Raw genomic sequence first — 25,292 nt, 5'->3', positions numbered from 1 at the left:
CAGCGAAGGCTGCTTGTGCGGTGCAGTGGAGTGTTTTTTTTTATGCTTTGTTTTGTTGATGATCAACTAAGAGTATTTTTTTAAGAAGGTGCTCTGTCATTTAGTGAGGGGCAGTTCAATGTGTGTGTCGGTGTGTAGTGTGGATGTGTGTGTGTATGTGTGTTCATATTGTGGTCTCTCCTCTCTGCTGCAGAGAGACATGGAACCTGAACCCTCCAGAGGTACGGAACGCCCAACTGCAGTACGCAGGCTGGGGACCCAAGGGCCAGCAGCTGGTAAGAACTACAACTCCCAGCAGCACCCTCTGTCTCATCCGTACTCCATACCCCTATGTCACTGCTATTTGACAGAATCGTGTGTGTGTGTGTGTGTGTGTGTGTGTGTGTGTGTGTGTGTGTGTGTGTGTGTGTGTGTGTGTGTGTGTGTGTGTGTGTGTGTGTGTGTGTGTGTGTGTGTGTGTGTGTGTGTGTGTGTGTGTGTGTGTGTCCGTCCGTGTCTGGTTCTCAATGGATAGTACAATATGAATGGACTTTATCTCCACATTAGCTATGACTAGGGTTGCAAGCCCATTGTAATTTACAAAAGTTACCAGAATCTTCAGTATTTTGGTAATTAACAGAAAATATATGGCAATCTATTGTAACATTGGTAATATATACTTGAAGAACTGAAATATATATATATATATATATATATTCCATGCTGTATTAATTTTCTATATCAGTGTCCAAATTGTCCATGAAATTCTTGTAGATAAACTATATGGTTCCAGAGAAAACAGCCTAATTAATAAAGAAAAAGCATCTAATCAACAAATGCATAATTTTTTATTCACTCTGCAAATCTTTGAACTATTGAATTTTTACACAACTGACACCAGTTTTACGTCAAAACATTTACAACCGACAGGTATTTAAATACATGTATAAAAAAAATATCAAGAATATTTAATTCAGAAACCCTCATATTAAACACTGGTATTCACTAAGTTGATGGTTTATATTTAAGAAATGTTTTATAGCTTTGTCATTCTGTTTAATTTGAAAGTCATCTTAGTTAATTATTATTTTATATATGATGTGATAAGGCCACACAGAAGCCACACACCTGTGATAATCTGAAGCTTCCAAAAGGGCCACTAGTTTCCAGTAATATACTCTCCCTTTGCAACCCTAGCTATGACCTTTCCTATAGCTATTTCTGTTAAACTATCACAAGCTACCAGGCAGTCTAGCCATAGAAAGAACATTAATAAGCATTAGTCTACTAGTACTCAGAGCAGACTATCCTCTGGCACAATGCAATTAATTACCTCTAATCTCCCCAGTGGATTCATTGGTGAAGTCAATTGATTGATATCACACAGTCTCTCCTATCATTACTCATTAAACAGCCCTGATTCCAATACAGTCACTTTCGTTTAAAGGAGCTTTCCTCCCAGCAACAGATTCTTGCCGTTTGGGCTATGATACTTGTTGTCAACAATAAGATGATTAGGTGGGAGAGGAAGGTGTCTGCCAATGTGAGTTCACATATACATGCATGCACGCACACACACACACACACACACACACACACACACACACACACACACACACACACACACACACACACACACACACACACACACACACACACACATACACATACACACACACAGCTGTTTCTTTACACACACTCACACAGCTGTTTCTTTACACACACACACACACACACACACGCACGTGCACACACACACACACACGCACAGCTGTCTTGTCCCATGTTGAAAGCGGTGGAATTAGGTTAAATACACAGTGTCCTTTGATTCACCAGAGGGGAGGACAGGCAGCTGTGTCTGAGTCTGTGTCTGTGTGGATGAACACTGTTCATTTAACTCCAGCTTCAGCAGTAACTTTAATCATGTTTACACACTGCTTTAATCATTTCATATGTATATACTGTATTCTATTCTACTGTATTTTAGTCAACGCCACTCTGACATTGCTCATCCTAATATTTATATATTTCTTAATTCCATTCTTTTACTTTTAGATGTGAATTATAGATATTACTGCACTGTTGGAGCTAGAAACACAAGCTTTTCACTACACCTGCAATAACATCTGCTAAATATGTGTATGTGAACAATAACATTTGATTTGATTTGATAAGGGGTCTTCATTAAAGGTCTTTTTCTCCTCTTCTTTTAAATCAGAGACGAATCCTTCACTGAGACGCTGAGCTTTGCTTGCTCTCTCTACCTTCCTCTTCCTCCCTTTCTCTCTAGAGGGTCTGACATGGCACATCTCTCTCTATCTTCCTCTCCCTCCCTTTCTCTCTAGAGGGTCTGACATGGCACATCTCTCTCTACCTTCCTCTCCCTCCCTTTCTCTCTAGAGGGTCTGACATGGCACATCTCTCTCTACCTTCCTCTCCCTCCCTTTCTCTCTAGAGGGTCTGACATGGCACATCTCTCTCTACCTTCCTCTTCCTCCCTTTCTCTCTAGAGGGTCTGACATGGCACATCTCTCTCTACCTTCCTCTTCCTCCCTTTCTCTCTAGAGGGTCTGACATGGCACATCTCTCTCTACCTTCCTCTCCCTCCCTTTCTCTCTAGAGGGTCTGACATGGCACATCTCTCTCTACCTTCCTCTTCCTCCCTTTCTCTCTAGAGGGTCTGACATGGCACATCTCTCTCTACCTTCCTCTCCCTCCCTTTCTCTCTAGAGGGTCTGACATGGCACATCTCTCTACCTTCCTCTCCCTCCCTTTCTCTCTAGAGGGTCTGACATGGCACATCTCTCTACCTTCCTCTCCCTCCCTTTCTCTCTAGAGGGTCTGACATGGCACATCTCTCTACCTTCCTCTCCCTCCCTTTCTCTCTAGAGGGTCTGACATGGCACATCTCTCTCTACCTTCCTCTCCCTCCCTTTCTCTCTAGAGGGTCTGACATGGCACATCTCTCTCTACCTTCCTCTCCCTCCCTTTCTCTCTAGAGGGTCTGACATGGCACATCTCTCTCTACCTTCCTCTCCCTCCCTTTCTCTCTAGAGGGTCTGACATGGCACATCTCCCTCTCCTGCTGTTGTCAGCCTGCCCACAATATGACCTCACATCTCCCCAGACTCTGTGTGTGAACAGCATATGGGAGGTAGCTTAGGTAGTACCTCCTTCAGAAGTGGGCCAAGCTCACTGTGTGACTCTCTGCACTGGCCTAGATCCAGTTGTTAAACTGGGCCTCAGTCAGTCTGCACCGAGGAGAACTCAAACACACCGGGGTGCCCCCTGGCCTACCTTGCCACACGAGCAACAGAAGTTTTAATTAGGAAGGATGGAGCTGACCTTGAACTGCCCAGCAGGTAGTCAACACTTCTCCCAACACTGGACAGAGAGGAGGGCAATGCTGTACACCATTAGAGGATTCATCTGCAATTAGGATTTATATTGATATACAATATTGGTGTGCAATGTGTTGAGGAAGGGATTCATTATGCAGTACGTTATCTCTGTATTCTTGTTCACCTTTGTTTTCCCACACACAACCTTTAGTCTTTTGTTTTCTCACACACAACCTTAAGTCTCTTGCATACAAAACTCTTGGTCTCCATCGCTCTCTCTCCTGCTTTCTCTCTCTCTTTCTCTCCCTCTCTCTCCTGCTTTCTCTCTCTTTCTCTCTCCTGTTCCAGAGTTATCCATCAATACTTAGACCGACAGTACTACGGAGATGTAAACAAGCTGGCAGTAGCAGAATCAGAGCCAGGCCAGTCAGCAAACACAACTGCTAAATGTTTTACAATTCAAGTTGTGCAGTGAATAGGAAAGTATCTACACTATGGATAGAACCTTTTTATCTCATATTGGCTCTATATTTCTCATGGTTAAAGCATCCTTCTGTTAACCTACAGGTCAACAAGTTTAGTAATGCAGAGGTTACATCTTCCTGTATCATAGGTTATACATCTTCTTTTCTTTTCTGTCTGTCTGTCTGTCTGTGTCTGTCTGTCTGTCTGTCTGTCTGTCTGTCTGTCTGTCTGTCTGTCTGTCTGTCTGTCTGTCTGTCTGTCTGTCTGTCTGTCTGTCTGTCTGTCTGTCTGTCTGTCTGTCTGTCTGTCTGTCTTCTTTCCATATTAATCACCTCAGTATTTCATCCCTTTTTCCCTCATCTTTCTCTTCCCTTAGATTTTTATTTTTGAGAACAACATCTACTACCGTTCGACAGTGGAGAGCCGATCGATCCGTCTGGTTTCCACCGGCAAGGAGGGGGTCATCTTCAATGGGCTCAGCGATTGGCTGTACGAAGGTGAGATTGGCTGATGTTAATACTGTATTATTGGTGTTCTGGGCGGTGATGTCTGTCCCATTGCATTGTCGACCCCAAAGAATGTGGCACTTGAGTAAAAATTATAGAGTTATTATTTAGGCTAGTCAGAGGTGCAGTAAACAAGTGACAAGCCAAAATGGCGTTAAAAACAGGAAACCTGCCAATTTGCTCCAATTTCCCGAGTTCTCACCACGGCTGTTCTACATGAGAGAATTAGCATTAATTAGCATGAATTCAGCAGAATTAATATTCACCGTCTGTTCTCCACTCTGATACAGATGTCAGGTTTTCTCAACGTTGTTTTGTCTGTTTTGACTCGACTGATCAAAGCTCACCTGAGTCCACCTCAGTGCCTCCGCCTCGTCCCCTGAGGACCAGACTGCCTCTCAACTCTACTAATAAATTCATTTCTTCTGTTCCTCGTGTTTTTTGCTCTCTTTTCTTCTCTCTTTTAATAACACGGAGAAAGAGAGAGATGGAGGACTGTCAGGAAGGGATGGAAATTGCTGTCTTTTATTTAGGGCCTCGTGTAGTGCTCAATGGGTGGACTGGCACTTGGGTCTCTACTAACTAGGTCTTTTGGGACTAGGGTTGCAAAATTTGTGGAACTTTCAATAAATTCCCTGGTTTCCCAGAAATCCTGGTTTGAGGATTCCGTATTTCTTGCTTATTCCCTTCTGATTTTGGGAATCCCAGGTAATTGAAAGTTCCCTACTTGTGACAGACTGTGACAGTCTCTAGTCTCTTGAGCAAGCAAGATTCCAAGATTTTACAATGACAAATGTAAATGTTTGTGCATTTAAGTGTCTGCATGTAAGTGTGTGTGCCTGCGAGGTTGCTTGCACTAAATATTGCTTCTACACTCAAACTTTGTGTTAATGTGTGTAGTCTGTGTATGTAGTATGTGTGTGTTACAGTGTGTATGTAGTAGGTGTGTGTTACAGTGTGTATGTAGTCTATGTGTGTTACAGTGTGTATGTAGTCTGTGTGTGTTACAGTGTGTATATATCATGAATATACAGTATCAGTCAATAGTTTGGACAGACCTATTCAAGGCAGTCTATGTGTGTTACAGTGTGTATGTAGTCTATGTGTGTTACAGTGTGTATGTAGTCTGTGTGTGTCACAGTGTGTATGTACAGTGAGGGAAAAAAGTATTTGATCCCCTGCTGATTTTGTATGTTTTCCCACTGACAAAGAAATGATCAGTCTATAATTTTAATGGTAGGTTTATTTGAACTGTGAGAGACAGAATAACAACAAAAAAATCCAGAAAAACGCATGTCGAAAATGTTATAAATTGATTTGCATTTTAATGAGGGAAATAAGTATTTGACCCCTGACAGCACAAAAAAAAAAAAATGTATGAAATGTATGAAATTGTATGAAATGTATGCATTCACTACTGTAAGTCGCTCTGGATAAGAGCGTCTGCTAAATGACTAAAATGTAAAATGTAAATGTAGTCTATGTGTGTTACAGTGTGTATGTAGTATGTGTGTGTTACAGTGTGTATGTAGTCTGTGTGTGTCACCGTGTGTATGTAGTCTATGTGTGTTACAGTGTGTATGTAGTATGTGTGTGTCACAGTGTGTATGTAGTCTATGTGTGTGTCACAGTGTGTATGCAGTCTATGTGTGTCACAGTGTGTATGTAGTCTATGTGTGTTACAGTGTGTATGTAGTCTATGTGTGTTACAGTGTGTATGTAGTATGTGTGTTACAGTGTGTATGTAGTCTGTGTGTGTAATCTGTGTATGTGTTTACTATTGACTCATGACCCACCCCTACCCCCAGATTAGTTTGAATGAGATTTTAAGATGCAGTGGAGACCTCCCAACAGCAATATTAGTCTAACTCCATTTAAACCCTGACATATACTTGTGAAGCGCTGAAGGCCTGGCAATTTACACTAATCATTTATGAAGGAAGATTCATCTTTCAACGAGCCGGGAGGGAATTTAGCCTGAACTTGACCTGCCTCACAACGTAGACCTGCTTCACATATCATGTCACTCAATGCAGATCTCTGACAGACTGTATTCATACTGCAATAACACATCAAACGTGTGTGTGTGTTTAGTGGTGACATAACCCGCGAAGGGGAGAGAGCCCTTCCCAGGTTGTGTAACATCTGTTTAGATCTGGACCAGATGGCTGCAGGGTCAGTCACAATGTCAGACATGGGGAGGAAAGCTCTCCCTGGAGGAAAGCTCTCCCTGGAGGAAAGCTCTCCCTGGAGGAAAACACCACGCTTGCACTCTAGATGAGATTATCATTGTGTGTGCCCCCCTGTCTGTGTTTATACCTACAGTTTAAATTGTTTAACTTGGGTCAAACGTTTTGGGTAGCCTTCGAAAAGCTTCCCACAATAAGTTGGGTGAATGTTGGCCCATTCCTCCTGACAGAGCTGGTGTAACTGAGTCAGGTTTGTAGGCCTCCTTGCTCGCACACGCTTTTTCAGTTCTGCCCACAAATTTTCTATAGGATTGAGGTCAGGGCTTTGTGATGGCCACTCCAATACATTGACTTTGCTGTCCTTAAGCCATTTTGCCAAAACTTTGGAAGTATTCTTGGGGTCATTGTCCATTTGGAAGACTCATTTGCGACCAAGCTTCAATATATCCACATCATTTTCCTGCCTCATAATGCCATTTATTTTTGGAAGTGCACCAGTCCCTCCTGCAGCGAAGCACCCCCATAACATGATGCGGCCATCCCCGTGCTTCATGGTTGGGATGGTGTTCTTCGCCTTGCAAGCATTCCCCTTTTTCCTCCAAACATAAAGATGGTCATTATGGCCAAACAATTATATTTTTATTTCATCAGACCAGAGGACATTTCTCCAAAAAGTACGATCTTTGTCCCCATGTGCAGTTGCAACCGCAGTCTTGTTTTTTATGGCGGTTTTGGAGCAGTGGCTTCTTCCTTGCTGAGCGGCCTTTCAGGTTATGTCAATATAGGACTCATTTTACTGTGGATATAGATACTTTTGTACCTGTTTCCTCCAGCATCTTCACAAGGTCCTTTGCTGTTGTTCTGGGATTGATTTGCACTTTTCGCACCAAAGTATGTTCATCTCTAGGAGACAGAACGCGTCTCCTTCCTGAGCGGTATGACAGCGGCGTAGTCCCTTGGTGTTTATACTTGCGTACTATTGTTTGTACAGATGAACGTGGTACCTTCAGGCGTTTGGAAATTGCTCCCAAGGATGAACCAGACTTGTGGAGGTCTACAATTTTTTTCTGAGGTCTTGGCTGATTTCTTTTGATTTTCCCATGATGTCAAGCAAAGAGGCACTGAGTTTGAAGTACACCTCCAATTGACTCAAATGATGTCAATTGGCCTATCAGAAGCTTTTAAAGCCATGTCATAATTTTCTGGAATTTTCCAAGCTGTTTAAAGGCACAGTCAACTTAGTTTATGTTAACTTCTGACCCACTGGAATTGTGATACAGTGAATTATAAGTGAAATAATCTGTCTGTAAACAATTGTTGGAAAAATGACTTGTGTCATGCACAAAGTAGATGTCCTAACCGACTTGCCAAAACTGTAGTTGGTTAACAAGAAATTTGTGGAGTGGTTGAAAAACGAGTTTTAATGACACCAACCTAAGTGTATGTAAACTTCCGACTTCAACTGTATGCCTGACAGTGTGTGTGTGGGACACTGGCAGTGTGTGTGTGTGGGACACTGATAGTGTGTGAGACACTGACAGTCTTGTGTAAGAGGAGTCAGAAAGACAAAACACCCAAGGTGATTATAGAGTGTTTGTTATCTGTGGCGTGTCTGTCAGACTAACTGACGTGCTGGAGCAGACAACATCCTGAAATATGATGTGGCCCAGGGACAGAGCCAGTGAAGTCTGGCACGGCACGATAATAGTCACACACACTGTTGATACGAGCTGTGTCTGCATACCCCATGGAGTCTTGGCTGGGATTGCACATTTCGCACACTGAGAAGCTTATGTTTGTTGATTTGTTTGTGTTTGTTTGTGTTTACGGCAGTGTGGTTTATCAGCGGTGTTGTTTATCGGCGTTCCAGCTGAATGTGTAAGCTTCTTTTCTGAAAAAAATAGAAGTAAACAACTGTGTGTGTGTTTAGTATATATATAATATCCTTTCTAAGCTCTCTGTAAGCAGGCAGTTCAGTTGAATCTCTGTCGTGCTTCTGCTCTCATCCACCAGTGGACTCACTTCTAACATGTATTATTGCAGGACTGGACTCATTCTGCACCATGTGTTCTTAGTTCAATTCACATTTCTCCAGTGGCGATTTTAGCATGTAAATCTTGTTGGGGCAAAAAAGTTCAAATGTTTTAGATGCATGCCAGCAAAGCCACTACACAACACAACATTAACAATACATTAATTGCACGATAACGGTGACAAACAGTGCTCACAAACTGTTAGAGCCTACATAAAGCTGTCCCAACAGCAGAGTCCCAACAGCAGTCCCATCATCTTATCACTGCTACACCTGGATATCAGCAGAGCCTTGTCTGGCAGCGAAACAGTTCATTCATCCTCATTTACTGCCTTTTAAAGAAACATAGCAGATATGGCTGACTTGCTTAACCTCTCTGGGCTAGGCGGGACGAATTCGTCCCACCTACGTAACAGCCAGTTGAATCCTGTGGCGCGATTTTCAAAACGTTTGAAATGCTATTACTTCAATTTTACAGCTATTTAAAGACAAGACTCTCGTTAATCTAACCACACTGTCCGATTTCAAAAAGGCTTTACAACGAAAGCAAAACATTAGATTATGTCAGCAGAGTACCAAGCCAAAAATAATCAGACACCCATTTTTCAAGCTAGCATATAATGTCACAAAAACCCAGAAGACAGCTAAATGCAGCACTAACCTTTGATGATCTTCATCAGATGACAACCCTAGGACATTATGTTATACAATACATGCATGTTTTGTTCAATCAAGTTCATATTTATATCAAAAAACAGCTTTTTACATTAGCATGTGACGTTCAGAACTAGCATACCCCCCCGCAAACTTCCGGCGAATTCACTAACAATTTTCTAAATTACTCACGATAAACGTTCACAAAAAGCATAACAATTATTTTAAGAATTATAGATACAGAACTCCTCTATGCACTCGATATGTCCGATTTTAAAATAGCTTTTTTGGTGAAAGCACATTTTGCAATATTCTAAGTACATAGCCCAGGCATCACGGGCTAGCTATTTAGACACCCGGCAAGTTTAGCACTCACCAATATCAGGTTTACTATTATAAAAGTTTGATTACCTTTTGTTGTCCTCGTCAGAATGCACTCCCAGGACTGCTACTTCAATAACAAATGTTGGTTGGTCCAAAATAATCCATCGTTATATCCGAATAGCGGCGTTTTGTTCGTGCGTCCCAGACACTATCTGAAATGGTAAATCAGGGTCGCGCGCATGGCGCAATTCGTGACAAAAAAAATCTAAATATTCCATTACCGTACTTCGAAGCATGTCAACCGCTGTTTAAAATCCATTTTTATGCCATTTTTCTCGTAAAAAAGCGATAATATTCCGACCGGGAATGTCCATTTAGCTAAACAGAGGAAAGTAAACAAAGCTTTCGGTCGACGCGGGCACGAGCCTGAGTCTCACAGTACTGTAACCAGCCACTACCCAAACGCGTTACTTTTTTTCAGCCAGAGCCTGCAAAGCCACGATTCAGCTTTTTACCGCCTTCTGAGACCCTATGGCAGCCGTAGGAAGTGTCACGGGACAGCTAAGATCCTCACTCTTCAATAAACAGAGACAAGAAGAACGACACCTTGTCAGACAGGCCACTTCCTGCATGAAACCTTCTCAGTTTTTTGCCTGCCAAATGAGTTCTGTTATACTCAGACACCATTCAAACAGTTTTAGAAACTTTAGGGTGTTTTCTATCCATATGTAATAAGTATATGCATATTCTAGTTACTGGGTAGGAGTGGTAACCAGATTAAATCGGGTATGTTTTTTATCCGGCGGTGTAAATACTGCCCCCTAGCCCTAACAGGTTAAACAAATGTGGTTTCTACTGACAATTGAGATGTACAAACTATGGCATAAGGGGGCGACGAGTGGATAAGAGGCAATCCGTAATTTTGATTAAGACATTAATGAGCGAGCTAGGATGCACTTTTGAAATGTACAGCGACAGAATTAAGAACGTGTCATTCTTACAGTATTCTCCCTGTACACCAAGTCAGAACCATAGGATAAATAAAGGGGGCATATAAGCAGACAATGAAAGCTCTTACAATATTCGATGATTACATTTCTCTAAAACAGGCTATAGTCTACATTTGCACCACCAAGTCAGACAGTAGGCTAAATCGAGCACGCCCCCATTCTCATCAACGCGGCTGTAGTGGAGCAGGTTGAGAGCTTCAAGATCCTTGGTGTCCACATCACCAACAAACCTACATGGTCCAAGCACACCAAGACAGTTGTGAAGAGGGCACGACAAAACCTATTCCCCCTCAGGAGACTGAAAAGATTTGGCATGGGTCCTCAGATCCTCAAAAGGTTCTACAGCTGCACCATTGAGAGCTGCCTGGTATGGCAACTGCTCGGCCTCCGACCGCAAGGCACTACAGAGGGTAGTGCGTACGGCCAAGTTTCCTGCCGTCCAGGACCTCTATACCAGGCAGTGTCAGAGAAGGCCTTAAAAATTGTCAAAGACTCCAGTCACCCTAGTCATAGACTGTTCTCTCTGCTACAGCATGGCAAGCGGTACCGTAGCACCAAGTCTAGGTCCAAGAGGCTTCTAAACAGCTTCTACCCCCAAGCCATTAGACTCCTGAACATCTAATCAAATGACTGAGAGTGTGTAAAGCTGTCATAAAGGCAAAGGGTGGCTATTTGAAGAATCTCAAATATAAAATACATTTTGATTGGTTTAACCCTTTTTTGGTTCCTACATGATTCCATATGTGTTATTTCATAGTTTTGATGTATTCACTATTATTCTACAATGTAGAAAATAGTACAAATAAAGAAAAACTCTTGAATGAGTAAGTGTTCTAAAACTTTTGACCGGTAGTATACATTTTTTCCCTCATCAATCTACACACAATACCCCATAATGACAAAGCGAAAACAGGTTTGTAGAATTTTTTTGGCACATTTATAAAAATAAAAAACAGAAATACCTTATTTACATAAGTATTCAGACCCTTTGCTATGAGACTCAAAATTGAGCTCAGGTGCATCCTGTTTCCATTTACCATCCTTCAGATGTTGCTACAACTTGATTGGAGTCCACCTGTGGTAAATTCAATCGATTGAACTTGATTTGGAAAGGCTCACTCCTGTCTATACAAGGTCACACAGTTGACAGGGCATGTCAGAGCAAAAACCAAGCCATGAAGTCAAAGGAATAGTTCGTAGAGCTCCGAGACAGGGTTTTATCGAGGCACAGATCTGGGGAAGGGTACCAAAAAAATTCTGTAGCATTGAAGATCCCCAAGAGCACAGTGGCCTCCATCATTCTTAAATGGAAGAAGTTTGGAACCACCAAGACTCTTCCTAGAACTGGCCGACTGGCCAAACTGAGCAATCGGGGAAGAAGGGCCTTGGTCAGGGAGGTGACAGGATTGTGTCAAGGCACAGATCTGGGGAAGGGTACCAAAAGAATTCTGTAGCGTTGAAGATTTCCAAGAACACAGTGGCATCCATCATTCTTATGTCCAATGGCCGATGAGCATCGATACGTTTTATCTATAATTTCTCTTCTTATGACAAGGATTGAAAAGGATTTGCCAGTAAATTGCCAACTTGATGACTGCTTGTCTAGCTTGCTAGCTAAGATTTTGAAAGTTTGATGTTGACATGATCAGTCCAATCAAAGCTACGGTAGATATAACATGATTTAGTGTCATTTTATCTGTGGCCATTGACCTTGAGCCTTCTTGGATGGGCATTTCTAATGTAAGTCTATGACACATCAACCAAGGGGCTAGAATGTTTGAGCCATACCCGTAGATTTTGCAGTGACGTAGTGTCCCCATGAGTCACAGAACACTGAGCCAATCATTGCGCAACTAGGGAAGATGACCAACCCCTCCGCTCCTTTTTTCCACTGGCTGCCCCACCACCACAGAAAGCACTGAGCTAGGCTGAAACACCTACATTTTGGAGCTGACTTAGTCAAGAAAGCAAAAAAAAGACAATGTTTGTATGCGGCTTTATTAACTCAATGATTCATTTATTTTTATATTGTTTGCAAACTGATATGTGACAGGTATTAATGCCAAAATAACATGCAAGACACACATTTTTAATATATATATATATATATATATATATATATATATATTTTTTTAGCTTAACAGGTGGGGCTCAAAACAGGTGGGGCTCTGTCCTGGAACAGAAATACGACTCTCCTTTTCATTAGTTTGGCCCACCTGATTCTGTCACATTACATTCAGTAGCTTCTATTGCCCACCTGCCTCAGTAACAGGCCACTCATGCATAAGTAATGTGCGTGTTAGGCAGTGAGTCATTTAGGCCCAGTGAGTGTGTGAACCAGGGGGAATAGACGAGTGAGAGACTGCTCACCTGGGTAATCATAGTTGTGGAGATAGAACATGGAAACAAAGGCAGGTTCAAACACACACACACACACAGTGTTTTTATGCATGTGTGCACGTGGACGTGCCTGTGTGTGTATCTTCACCTGGCACTACCTATCAATAGAGCCCCCTCAGGGATGTGACTGTGTTTCATGTTATCCATATCACCCTGCATAATTTCAAACACATGCACAGGCTCTGTAGTGACGCACAAGAGGTCACAGGTTTTTGATGAAGTAAGCCAAGCTCCAACAGGACACTTTCTGTGTACCTCAACATCACACACACACACACACACTCGAAATGTCCCTGCTTACACCACCCTACAATGTTGCACCTGACTGGGAAATTACTTTTTCTGTTGCCTTCTCTAGTATGGTTCTCTTGAGTGGTTGGTCGATGTTTCTCTCCAGTGGTTGGTCGATGTTTCTCTCTTGTGAGATTAAAAGCAGTGTTTTGATTTATGACCAGAACATGCTTCAGCATTTTTATGAATTTTACGACAGCATTGATCCAAACTGACTATGCATCGCAATTGATGTCTGTGTCAGTATGTAACATGACTGATGTATCTGACTCGCGTCGGCACTGGGTATTGTAATGTAGTTCTATTCAAACACATAATGGCTTTCTGTTAGAGTTTCACCATCGTTATTATTACTGAAAACTAAAGGATATTTCTCTCCTGTCCTTTTCCAGAGGAGATCTTCCAGACCCATATTGCCCACTGGTGGTCTCCGGATGGTGCCCGGCTGGCATATGCCACCATCAACGACACTATGGTGCCCAGGATGGAGATCCCTATGTTCACAGGAACTACTTATCCTACCGGGAGGGAGTATCACTACCCTAAGGTTAGAACAGTATAATTATTAACCTATTACCAACAAAACGTTTTCTACTACGAAGCTACACCACAGTAAATTGTACCACCGCTCAAAGGTCATGAAACACACATAAAGGTAAAAAAGTACAACCAATCTTGGGAAATGGGAAAATATTCCAACATGGAGTTAGTTCTGTCTACAGGCATATCCTTCATTAGGCAGGTGCACTTAAAATGTCCATTAAGAACAGTTGTTTTATTAATAGCATTTGCAATCATAGTGTCTCTCTGCTGTCTGTCCTCCGTGCAGGCTGGGGAGGAAAATCCAGTCATCTCTTTGTATGTGGTCAACCTGAACGGGCCCCTGCACACCATCGAGATGAGGAGACCTGAAGACCCGAGGATGGGGTACACCACCCCACACAACCACACTACCCTTACTAATCTAACCTCCAAATACAACCACACTAACCTTACTAATCTAACCTCCGTACACAACCATACTACCCTTAGTAATCTAACCTCCGTATACAACCACACTACCCTTACTAATCTAACCTCCAATCACAACCACACTACCCTTACTAATCTAACCTCCGTACACAACCACACTACCCTTACTAATCTAACCACCAAGTACAACCACACTAACCTTACTAATCTAACCTCCAAATACAACCACACTAACCTTACTAATCTAACCTCCAAATACAACCACACTACCCTTACTAATCTAACCTCCAAATACAACCACACTACCCTTACTAATCTAACCACCCCACACAACCACACTACCCTTACTAATCTAACCTCCGTACACAACCACACTACCCTTACTAATCTAACCTCCAAATACAACCACACTACACTTACTAATCTAACCTCCAAATACAACCACACTACCCTTACTAATCTAACCTCCGTACACAACCACACTACCCTTACTAATCTAACCTCCAAGTACAACCACACTAACCTTACTAATCTAACCTCCAAATACAACCACACTACCCTTACTAATCTAACCTCCGTACACAACCACACTACCCTTACTAATCTAACCTCCAAATACAACCACACTAACCTTACTAATCTAACCTCCGTACACAACCATACTACCCTTAGTAGTCTAACCTCCGTACACAACCACACTACCCTTACTAATCTAACCTCCAATCACAACCACACTACCCTTACTAATCTAACCTCCAATCACAACCACACTACCCTTACTAATCTAACCTCCAAATACAACCACACTACCCTTACTAATCTAACCTCCAAATACAACCACACTACCCTTACAAATCTAACCTCCAAATACAACCACACTACCCTTACTAATCTAACCTCCAATCACATCCACACTACCCTTACTAATCTAACCTCCAAATACAACCACACTACCCTTACTAATCTAACCACCCCACACAACCACACTACCCTTACTAATCTAACCTCCGTACACAACCACACTACCCTTACTAATCTAACCTCCAAATACAACCACACTACCCTTACTAATCTAACCTCCAAATACAACCACACTACCCTTACTAATCTAACCTCCAAATACAACCACACTACCCTTACTAATCTAACCTCCAAATACAACTACACTACCCTTACTAATCTAACCTCCGTACACAACCACACTAACCTTACTAATCTAACCTCCAAATACAACCACACTACCCTTACTAATCTAACCTCAAAATACAACCACACTAACCTTACTAATCTAACCTCCAATCACAACCACACTACCCTTACTAATCTAACCTCCAATCACAACCCCACTACCCTTACTAATCTAACCTCCAATCACAACCCCACTACCCTTACTAATCTAACCTCCGTAACACAACCCCACTACCCTTACTAATCTAACCTCCATATACAATACTACTCAAATGCTAATAGCACATAGGCCTACTATATATAATATGGTTATATACCCTTGTGGATTTTAAAGGGGTGAAAACATGCAATATGTCAGTAGAACGTTCCTAGTCCTTTATCCTAGATGTTGAATATACATGAATAAACACTCTTGTTTCTGTTTGTGTTACAGAGAGTACTATGTCACCATGGTGAAATGGGCGACTACCACCAAACTGGCAGTGAACTGGTTAAACAGAGCCCAGAACATATCCATGCTGACGTTGTGTCAGGCCACCACCGGTGTCTGCACCAAGGTGCGTGCGTGCGTGCGTGCGTGTGTGTGTGTGTGTGTGTGTGTGTGTGTGTGTGTGTGTGTGTGTGTGTGTGTGTGTGTGTGTGTGTGTGTGTGTGTGTGTGTGTGTGTGTGTGTGTGTGTGTGTGCATCCTCTTTAGCTACAAACACAGCTGTTTTTCAGCCCACTTCGTTAGCTTTTCTTATGATTGACTTTTCTTTCAAATTTTTTAGAAACATGAGGATGAAAGTGAAAGTTGGCTACACAGACAGGTAAGAAACAAACATGAACATGATTCAAGTACAAATCATTTATTTTTAGGGCTGTTAATCTGTCTTTTTAATAGTACTACAGAGTGGAATGCCAATCCATAATTTCTAGATATGTTATAATTAAGCAATAAGGCACAAGGGGGTGTGGTATATGGTATATAGGCACCATGCAAAGCGAAGTGCCTGGATACAGCCCTTAGCCATGGTATATTGGCCATATACCACAAATCCCGAGGTGCCTTATTGCTATTATAAACAGGTTACCAATGTACTTAGAGCAGTAAAAATAAATGTTTTCTCATACCCATGGTATACGGTCTGATATACCACGGTTGTCAGCCAATCAGCATTCAGAGCTCAAACCACCCAGCTTATAAATATGTTTATATACTGTATATGTTTATGTCTTTATATACAGTACCAGTTAAAAGTTTGGACACCTACTCATTCCAGGGTTTTCTTTATTTGTATTATTTTCTACATTGTAGAATAATAGTGAAGACATCAAAACTATGAAATAACACATGTGGAATCATGTAGTAACCAAGAAAGTGTTAAACAAATAAAAATATATTTTATATTTGAGATTCTTCAAAGTAGCCACCCTTTGCCTTGATGACAGCTTTGCACACTCTTGGCATTCTCTCAACTAGCTTCATGAGGTAGTCACCTGGAATGCATTTCAATTAACAGGTGTGCCTTAATAAAAGTTAATTTGTGGAATTTCTTTCCTTCTTAATGCATTTGTGCCAATCAGTTGTGTTGTGACAAGGTAGGGGCGGTATACAGAAGATAGCCCTTTTTGGTAAAAGACCAAGTCCATATTACAGCAAGAACAGCTTAAATAAATAAAGAGAAACGACAGTCCATCATTCCTTTAAGACATGAAGGTCAGTCAATCCAGAAAATGTCAAGAACTTTGAAAGTTTCTTCAAGTGCAGTCGCAAAAACTATCAAACGCTATGATGAAACTGGCTCTCATGAGGACCGCCACAGGAAAGGAAGACCCAGAGTTATCTCTGCTGCAGAGGATAAGTTCATTAGAGTTAACTGCACCTCAGATTGCAGCCAAGGCAAAGGGTGGCTACTTTGAAGAATATAAAATATATTTTGATTTGTTTAACCTCTTACATCTAGACGTTCCGCTAGCGGAACACCTGCTCCAATATCCAATGATAGGCGTGGCGCGAATTACAAATTCCTCAAAAATACAAAAACTTCAATTTTTCAAACATATGACTATTTCACAGCATTTTAAAGACAAGACTCTCCTTTATCTAACCACACTGTCCAATTTCAAAAAGGCTTTACAGCGAAAGCAAAACATTAGATTATGTCAGCAGAGTACCAAGCCAGAAATAATCAGACACCCATTTTTCAAGCTAGCATATAATGTCACAAAAACCCAGAAGACAGCTAAATGCAGCACTAACCTTTGATGATCTTCATCAGATGACAACCCTAGGACATTATGTTATACAATACATGCATGTTTTGTTCAATCAAGTTCATATTTATATCAAAAACCAGCTTTTTACATTAGCATGTGACGTTCAGAACTAGCATACCCCCCGCAAACTTCCGGGGAATTTGCTAACAATTTACTAAATTACTCACGATAAACGTTCACAAAAAGCATAACAATTATTTTAAGAATTATAGATACAGAACTCCTCTATGCACTCGATATGTCCGATTTTAAAATAGCTTTTTGGTGAAAGCACATTTTGCAATATTCTAAGTACATAGCCCAGGCATCACGGGCTAGCTATTTAGACACCCGGCACCCAAGTTTAGCACTCACCAATATCAGATTTACTATTATAAAAGTTTGATTACCTTTTGTTGTCTTCGTCAGAATGCACTCCCAGGACTGCTACTTCAATAACAAATGTTGGTTTGGTCCAAAATAATCCATTGTTATATCCAAATAGCGGCGTTTTGTTAGTGCGTCCCAGACACTATCCGAATGGTAAAGAAGTGTCGCGCGCATGGCGCAATTCGTGACAAAAAAAATCTAAATATTCCATTACCGTACTTCGAAGCATGTCAACCGCTGTTTAAAATCCATTTTTATGCCATTTTTCTCGTAAAAAAGCGATAATATTCCGACCGGGAATGTCCATTTAGCTAAACAGAGGAAAGAAAACAAAGCTTTCGGTCGACGCGGGCACGAGCCTGAGTCTCACAGTACTGTAACCAGCCACTACCCAAACGCGCTACTTTGTTTCAGCCAGAGCCTGCAAAGCCACGATTCAGCGTTTTGCCGCCTTCTGAGAGCCTATGGCAGCCGTAGGAAGTGTCACGGGACAGCTAAGATCCTCACTCTTCAATAAACAGAGACAAGAAGAACGACACCTTGTCAGACAGGCCACTTCCTGCATGAAATCTTCTCAGGTTTTTGCCTGCCATATGAGTTCTGTTATACTCACAGACACCATTCAAACAGTTTTAGAAACTTTAGGGTGTTTTCTATCCAAAGCCAATAATTATATGCATATTCTAGTTACTGGGCAGGAGTAGTAACCAGATTAAATCGGGTACATTTTTTATCCAGCCGTGAAAATACTGCCCCCTAGCCATAACAGGTTAACACTTTTTTGGTTACTACATGATTCCATATGTGTTATTTCATAGTTTGTATGTCTTCACTATTATTCTACAATGTAGAAAATTGTAAAAAATAAAGAAAAACCCTTGAATGAGTAGGTGTGTCCAAACCTTTGTCATATGACTGTTAGAATGAGGAGCCGCTGTTCTCTAAAGACGGTCTGAAGTTGTTCTTCACCAGAGCCATCCCACAGGGAGGCAGGGGCAAGTTCTTCCACATCTCCATGTCCATCACACAGGTACTGTACCCTCCCGTTCTACACTCTCTATTCTGTGTTCTGCCTGAGGGCTTCATACGCTACAATTGCTTCCTACAGCAATGTACAGCATAGCATAGACAACACCACTCCAGAAGGTGAATGGGCAAGACCAAAAATGTACAGTAATTGCCTTTGAACGGGGTATGGTAGTAGGTGCCAGGCGCACTGGTTTGTGTCAAGAACTGCAACGCTGCTGTGTTTTTTATGCTCAACAGTTTCCCGTGTGTATTAAGAATGGTCCACCACCCAAAGGACATCCAGCCAACTTGACACAACTGTGGGGAGCATTGGAGTCAACATGGGCTAGCATCCCTGTGGAACGCTTTCGACACCTTGTAGAGTCCATTGTCCCAACAAATTGAGGCTGTTCTGAGGGAAAAAAGGGTCGGGGTGCAACTCCATATTAGGAAGGCGTTCTTAATGCTTACTTTACTCAGTGTGTCTGTCTCTTCCTCCCTCCCTCTCAAGCCCAACACCAGCACAGACACGCTGCAGTCCATCACGTCTGGAGACTGGGACGTCACCCAGGTGCTGGCCTATAACGAGGACATCCAGCTAATGTGAGCTCCTGACGCAGCTGGGCCACACACACACACACACACACACACACACACACACACACACACACACACACACACACACGCACACACACACACACACACACACACACACACACACACACACACACACACACACACACACACACACACACACACACACACACACATGTAGTATATACACATTCTTTGCTGTGATTATAACACAAACACCCATCCACAACAAACCTCTCTCTCTCCCCCTCGCTCTCCCTCTCTCCGGAGTAGAGTAGAGTATTTTTTATCCTCGGGGGGCATGTAGTAAAAACACATTGGACACATGACAATAAAGTAAATAGGCATTTAACGTCATAGATTTAGCCGGTGGTAACTTGTGGAATAGACACCGGCTGGAATGCGGTTTTACCCAATCAGCATTTGGGATTAGACCCAACCAATGTATAAATGACAATAAATATACTTGGGGAGCCGCTCTGAGAGAAGCAACCTAAATTCATCAAAAAAGAGATGCTGGGATTCCCTCAGAATGGATAGCGCCTTACGTATGACTCCCCCCATCCCCCGTCCCGTCCTGTCAAATTTGTTCCTGGCCTACTTAAGTTTCTAAACATCCTCATTTCATATTTCATTTATGTTACATCTCTTCCAATGGCAAGACCTGTTGTTGGAACTGTTGGTACTCTTGCTGCAGAAAGCCGACAAGTTTCTGTTCAACTGTACTGCTGGAATCCGCTACACTCTTTACACTAACCTACTTTTCTCACTTCGTAGACTCTTTACATTTGTGACTACGGAAATGCTTCAATGACGTAATGTTGTGTGCACCCATGCATTTGTTATATTATGTATTAGTTGAACATACGTCCAACTTGAAATGTTTATTATTATGTATCTTGCAGATACTTCTTGAGCACAGAGGATGATCCGAAACGCAGGCACCTCTACAGGTAACTTTAGAGACAGCTCTGAAGAACTGTCTCTTATGCTGTCTTCTTCTGTTGTGCCTAGCTATGTTGCACCCCCCCACCCACCCACCCACCCACCCAAAATAGTTATTTTTGTTTCACTTAGTTACAATTTAGGTACCAGTTGTCCTGGATGCTTTGAGGGGCTTTGCTCTTAGTCTGAAAAATATCTAGGAGAAAGACTTGGCTCAGTGTCCTTTTGTTGTGTTTGCAGTGCGGACACAGTGGGCCCTTTCAACAGACGCTGTCTCTCCTGTGACTTCTACGAAGGTTGTGGCTACGTCAGAGGCTCTTTCAGCCACAGCATGAGCCTCTTCCTGCTTAGCTGCAAAGGTGGGAGCCAACGGTTGATCAGTCAGTCTGTCAATCAATTGGTTTGTCTGTCTCTCTCCCCAAGTTATCTATTTTTTCAGTCATTTACATTTACATTTAAGTCATTTAGCAGACGCTCTTATCCAGAGCGACTTACAAATTGGTGCATTCACCTTATGATATCCATTGGAACAACCACTTTACAATAGTGCATCTAAATCTTTTAAGGGGGGGGTTAGAAGGATTACTTTATCCTATCCTAGGTATTCCTTAAAGAGGTGGGGTTTCAGGTGTCTCCGGAAGGTGGTGATTGACTCCGCTGTCCTGGCGTCGTGAGGGAGCTTGTTCCACCATTGGGGTGCCAGAGCAGCGAACAGTTTTGACTGGGCTGAGCGGGAACTGTGCTTCCTCAGAGGTAGGGAGGCGAGCAGGCCAGAGGTGGATGAACGCAGTGCCCTTGTTTGGGTGTAGGGCCTGATAAGAGCCTGAAGGTACGGAGGTGCCGTTCCCCTCACAGCTCCGTAGGCAAGCACCATGGTCTTGTAGCGGATGCGAGCTTCAACTGGAAGCCAGTGGAGAGAGCGGAGGAGCGGGGTGACGTGAGAGAACTTGGGAAGGTTGAACACCAGACGGGCTGCGGCGTTCTGGATGAGTTGTAGGGGTTTAATGGCACAGGCAGGGAGCCCAGCCAACAGCGAGTTGCAGTAATCCAGACGGGAGATGACAAGTGCCTGGATTAGGACCTGCGCCGCTTCCTGTGTGAGGCAGGGTCGTACTCTGCGAATGTTGTAGAGCATGAACCTACAGGATCGGGTCACCGCCTTGATGTTAGTGGAGAACGACAGGGTGTTGTCCAGGGTCACGCCAAGGTTCTTAGCACTCTGGGTGGAGGACACAATGGAGTTGTCAACCGTGATGGCGAGATCATGGAACGGGCAGTCCTTCCCCGGGAGGAAGAGCAGCTCCGTCTTGCCGAGGTTCAGCTTGAGGTGGTGATCCGTCATCCACACTGATATGTCTGCCAGACATGCAGAGATGCGATTCGCCACCTGGTTATCAGAAGGGGGAAAGGAGAAGATTAATTGTGTGTCGTCTGCATAGCAATGATAGGAGAGACCATGTGAGGATATGACAGAGCCAAGTGACTTGGTGTATAGCGAGAATAGGAGAGGGCCTAGAACAGAGCCCTGGGGGACACCAGTGGTGAGAGCACGTGGTGCGGAGACAGATTCTCGCCACGCCACCTAGTAGGAGCGACCTGTCAGGTAGGACGCAATCCAAGCGTGGGCCGCGCCGGAGATGCCCAACTCAGAGAGGGTGGAGAGGAGGATCTGATGGTTCACAGTATCAAAGGCAGCCGATAGGTCTAGAAGGATGAGAGCAGAGGAGAGAGAGTTAGCTTTAGCAGTGCGGAGAGCCTCCGTGACACAGAGAAGAGCAGTCTCAGTTGAATGACCAGTCTTGAAACCTGACTGATTTGGATCAAGAAGGTCATTCTGAGAGAGATAGCAGGAGAGCTGGCCAAGGACGGCACGTTCAAGAGTTTTGGAGAGAAAAGAAAGAAGGGATACTGGTCTGTAGTTGTTGACATCGGAGGGATCGAGTGTAGGTTTTTTCAGAAGGGGTGCAACTCTCGCTCTCTTGAAGACGGAAGGGACGTAGCCAGCGGTCAAGGATGAGTTGATGAGCGAGGTGAGGTAAGGGAGAAGGTCTCCGGAAATGGTCTGGAGAAGAGAGGAGGGGATAGGGTCAAGCGGGCAGGTTGTTGGGCGGCCGGCCGTCACAAGACACGAGATTTCATCTGGAGAGAGAGGGGAGAAAGAGGTCAAAGCACAAGGTAGGGCAGTGTGAGCAGGACCAGCGGTGTCATACGAACCTTTGGTCCCTCACCTCTGAGAGACACTCTGAGACAACGAATTCAATGCATATGTTGGTTACAGATGATATTTGGTCACAAACACAATAATTTGTGCAGTGTATTTCAACCAAGGCCTCTACTCAAAACTTATATCAAGAGGGTCTAACAGCAGCAGCCCAAAGATTCAAGTTTCAAGTTAATGTCATGTGCAGTGTACAGAAATGCCCTTCTTGTAAGTTCCAAACCCAGCAATGCAGTAATCAATATCAATGTAGCACCAAACATAACAAGGTAGAATAAAACTCAAATCAAATCAAATTGTATTGGTCACACACATATTTAGCAGATGTTATTGCGGGTGTAGCGAAATGCTTGTGTTCCTAGCTCCGACAGTGCAGTAGTATCTAACAACTAACAACAATACACACAAATCTTAAAGTAAAAGAATGGAATAAAGAAATATATAAATATCAAATCAAGCAATGTCGGAGTGGGGGTGAACAGGACGTGGCTCGGGTGGTTGATGTCCTCGATTATCTTTTTGGCCTTCCTGTGACATTTCAGTTTGTCAGTGATGTGTACGCCAAGGAACTTGAAACTTTCCACCTTCTCCACTGTGGTCCCGTCGATGTGGATAGGGGTGTGCTGTTTCCTGAAGTCCACAATCAGCTCCTTTGTTTTGTTGACGTTGAGTGAGAAATTATTTTCCTGGCACCCCTCTCCCAGGGCCCTAACCTCTTCCCTGTAGGCTTTCTCGTCATTGCTGGTAATCAGGCATACTACTGTTGTGTCATCTGCAAACTTGATAATTGAGTTGAAGGCGTGCGTGGACACACAGTCATGGGTGAACAGGGAGTACAAGAGGAGGCTGAGCACACAACCGCTTGTGGGGCCCCAGTGTTGAGGATCAGCGAAGTGGAGGTGTTGTTTCCTACCTTTACCACCTGGGGGCAGCCCGTCAGGAAGTCCAGGACCCAGTTGCACAGGGCGGGGTTCAGACCCAGGGCCCCAAGCTTAATGATGAGCTTGGAGGATACCATGGTGTTGAATGCTGAGTTATAGTCAATGAAAAGCATTCTTACATAGGTATTCCTCTTGTCCAGATGGAATATGGCAGTGTGCAGTGCGATGGCGATTGCATCGTCTGTGGATCTATTGAGGCGGTAAGCAAATTGAAGTGGGTCTAGGGTGTCAGGTAGGGTGGAGGTGATGTGATCCTTAACTAGCCTCTCAAAGCACTTCATGATGACAGAAGTGAGTGAGTGTAGTTCAGTTACCTTTGCTTTCTTGGGTACAGAAACAATGGTGGACATCTTGAAGCAAGTGGGGACAGAAGATAGGGATAGGGAGAGATTGAATATGTCCTTAAATATTCCAGCCAGCTGGTGTGCACATGCTCTGAGGACACGGCTAGGGATGCCGTCTGGGCCGGCAGCCCTGCGAGGGTTAACACGCTTAAATGTCTTACTCGCGTCGTCCACGGAGAAGAAGAGCCCACAGTCCTTGTGTAACATATACGCTGGGAGTCGGAAAGCAAGTGCAGGTGGTGAGTTTAATAATAAACGGAACATAGACCAATACAAGAAACACAAGTAGCGTATAGACATGAAACATAGTCAATACTGCCTGGGGAAGGGAACTAAGGAAATGACAGATATAGGGGAGGTAATCAGTGAAGTGATGGCGTCCAGATGTGTCTCATATTAGTTCAATAAAGTCAACCTGTGCGCAATCTAAGTGTCACATGTTCTGTCGTGTGGAGAGACGGACCAAAGAGCAGCGTGATCTGTGTTCCACATCTTTATTCGTGAAACGCACAAAACAATAAACAGCAAACGAAACGTGAAGCAAATGCAGTGCTCACAGGCAACTACACATAAACAAAACAAGATCCCACAAAACACAGTGGGGAAATGGCTGCCTAAATATGATCCCCAATCAGAGACAACGAAAAACAGATGCCTCTGATTGGGAACCATACCAGGCCAACATAGAAATAGACAACCTAGATTACCCACCCTAGTCCCACCCCGACCTAACCAACATAGATAATAAAAGGCTCTCTATGGTCAGGGCGTGACAGTACCCTCCCCCCCCCCAAAGGTGCAGACTCCGGCCGCAAAACCTGAAACCAACTGTGGAGGGTGGGGGGGTGACTAGTGTCGGTGGCGCCAGAAGGCTATGCATCGGGAGCTGCTGGAAGAACAGCGTCAGCAGACCGCTCTCATGCGAGCTGAACTCAGACAGCCGCCCAGGCCAGCATAGCGGCAGGCGCAACAGTCTCTCGTCCCAAACCCAGTAGGTTTCTACTGAAGCTGACAGAGGCTGACAACTTCCTACAGGAGGGACTGTTACAGGAGGTGCAGGCCATAGTCCTCCAGGAGAAGCAGGAGACCCTTAAAGAGCTGTAGGAGCAGCATGTCCAGCAGCAGGATGACAGCTCCCTACAGAACGTCTTGCAGGAGGCCCAGGCTGCAGCCCTCCAGGAGGAGGCGGTAGATGCTCTGAGAGGGGAGGTGTCCCTCGATCAGCAGAGAGCTGCAGAGCTATGGCAGAGCCTGGAGGCTGCTC

The 25,292-nt window shown here is 43.5% G+C and overlaps 1 protein-coding gene across 4 annotated transcripts in view; it reads left to right on the top strand.

Moving 5' to 3' along the window:
• The window catches only part of LOC106579565 (dipeptidyl aminopeptidase-like protein 6), a 307,921-nt gene that overhangs the window by 264,267 nt on the left and 18,362 nt on the right, over positions 1-25,292 (top strand). For all 4 annotated transcript variants that reach the window (XM_014159600.2, XM_014159599.2, XM_014159601.2 and 1 more), the window contains 10 exons: positions 194-275; positions 4,162-4,282; positions 13,584-13,738; positions 14,021-14,118; positions 15,785-15,908; positions 16,121-16,159; positions 18,901-19,008; positions 19,498-19,589; positions 20,486-20,533; positions 20,766-20,884. In XM_014159600.2, coding sequence (XP_014015075.1) covers positions 194-275; positions 4,162-4,282; positions 13,584-13,738; positions 14,021-14,118; positions 15,785-15,908; positions 16,121-16,159; positions 18,901-19,008; positions 19,498-19,589; positions 20,486-20,533; positions 20,766-20,884 — 986 coding nt within the window. The remainder of the gene's footprint in view (positions 1-193; positions 276-4,161; positions 4,283-13,583; positions 13,739-14,020; positions 14,119-15,784; positions 15,909-16,120; positions 16,160-18,900; positions 19,009-19,497; positions 19,590-20,485; positions 20,534-20,765; positions 20,885-25,292) is intronic.

Source organism: Salmo salar, chromosome ssa19 (genome assembly GCF_905237065.1).
Source record: "Salmo salar chromosome ssa19, Ssal_v3.1, whole genome shotgun sequence".
Lineage (NCBI taxonomy): Eukaryota > Metazoa > Chordata > Actinopteri > Salmoniformes > Salmonidae > Salmo > Salmo salar.
This window is presented reverse-complemented; position numbering and strand designations above follow the sequence as displayed.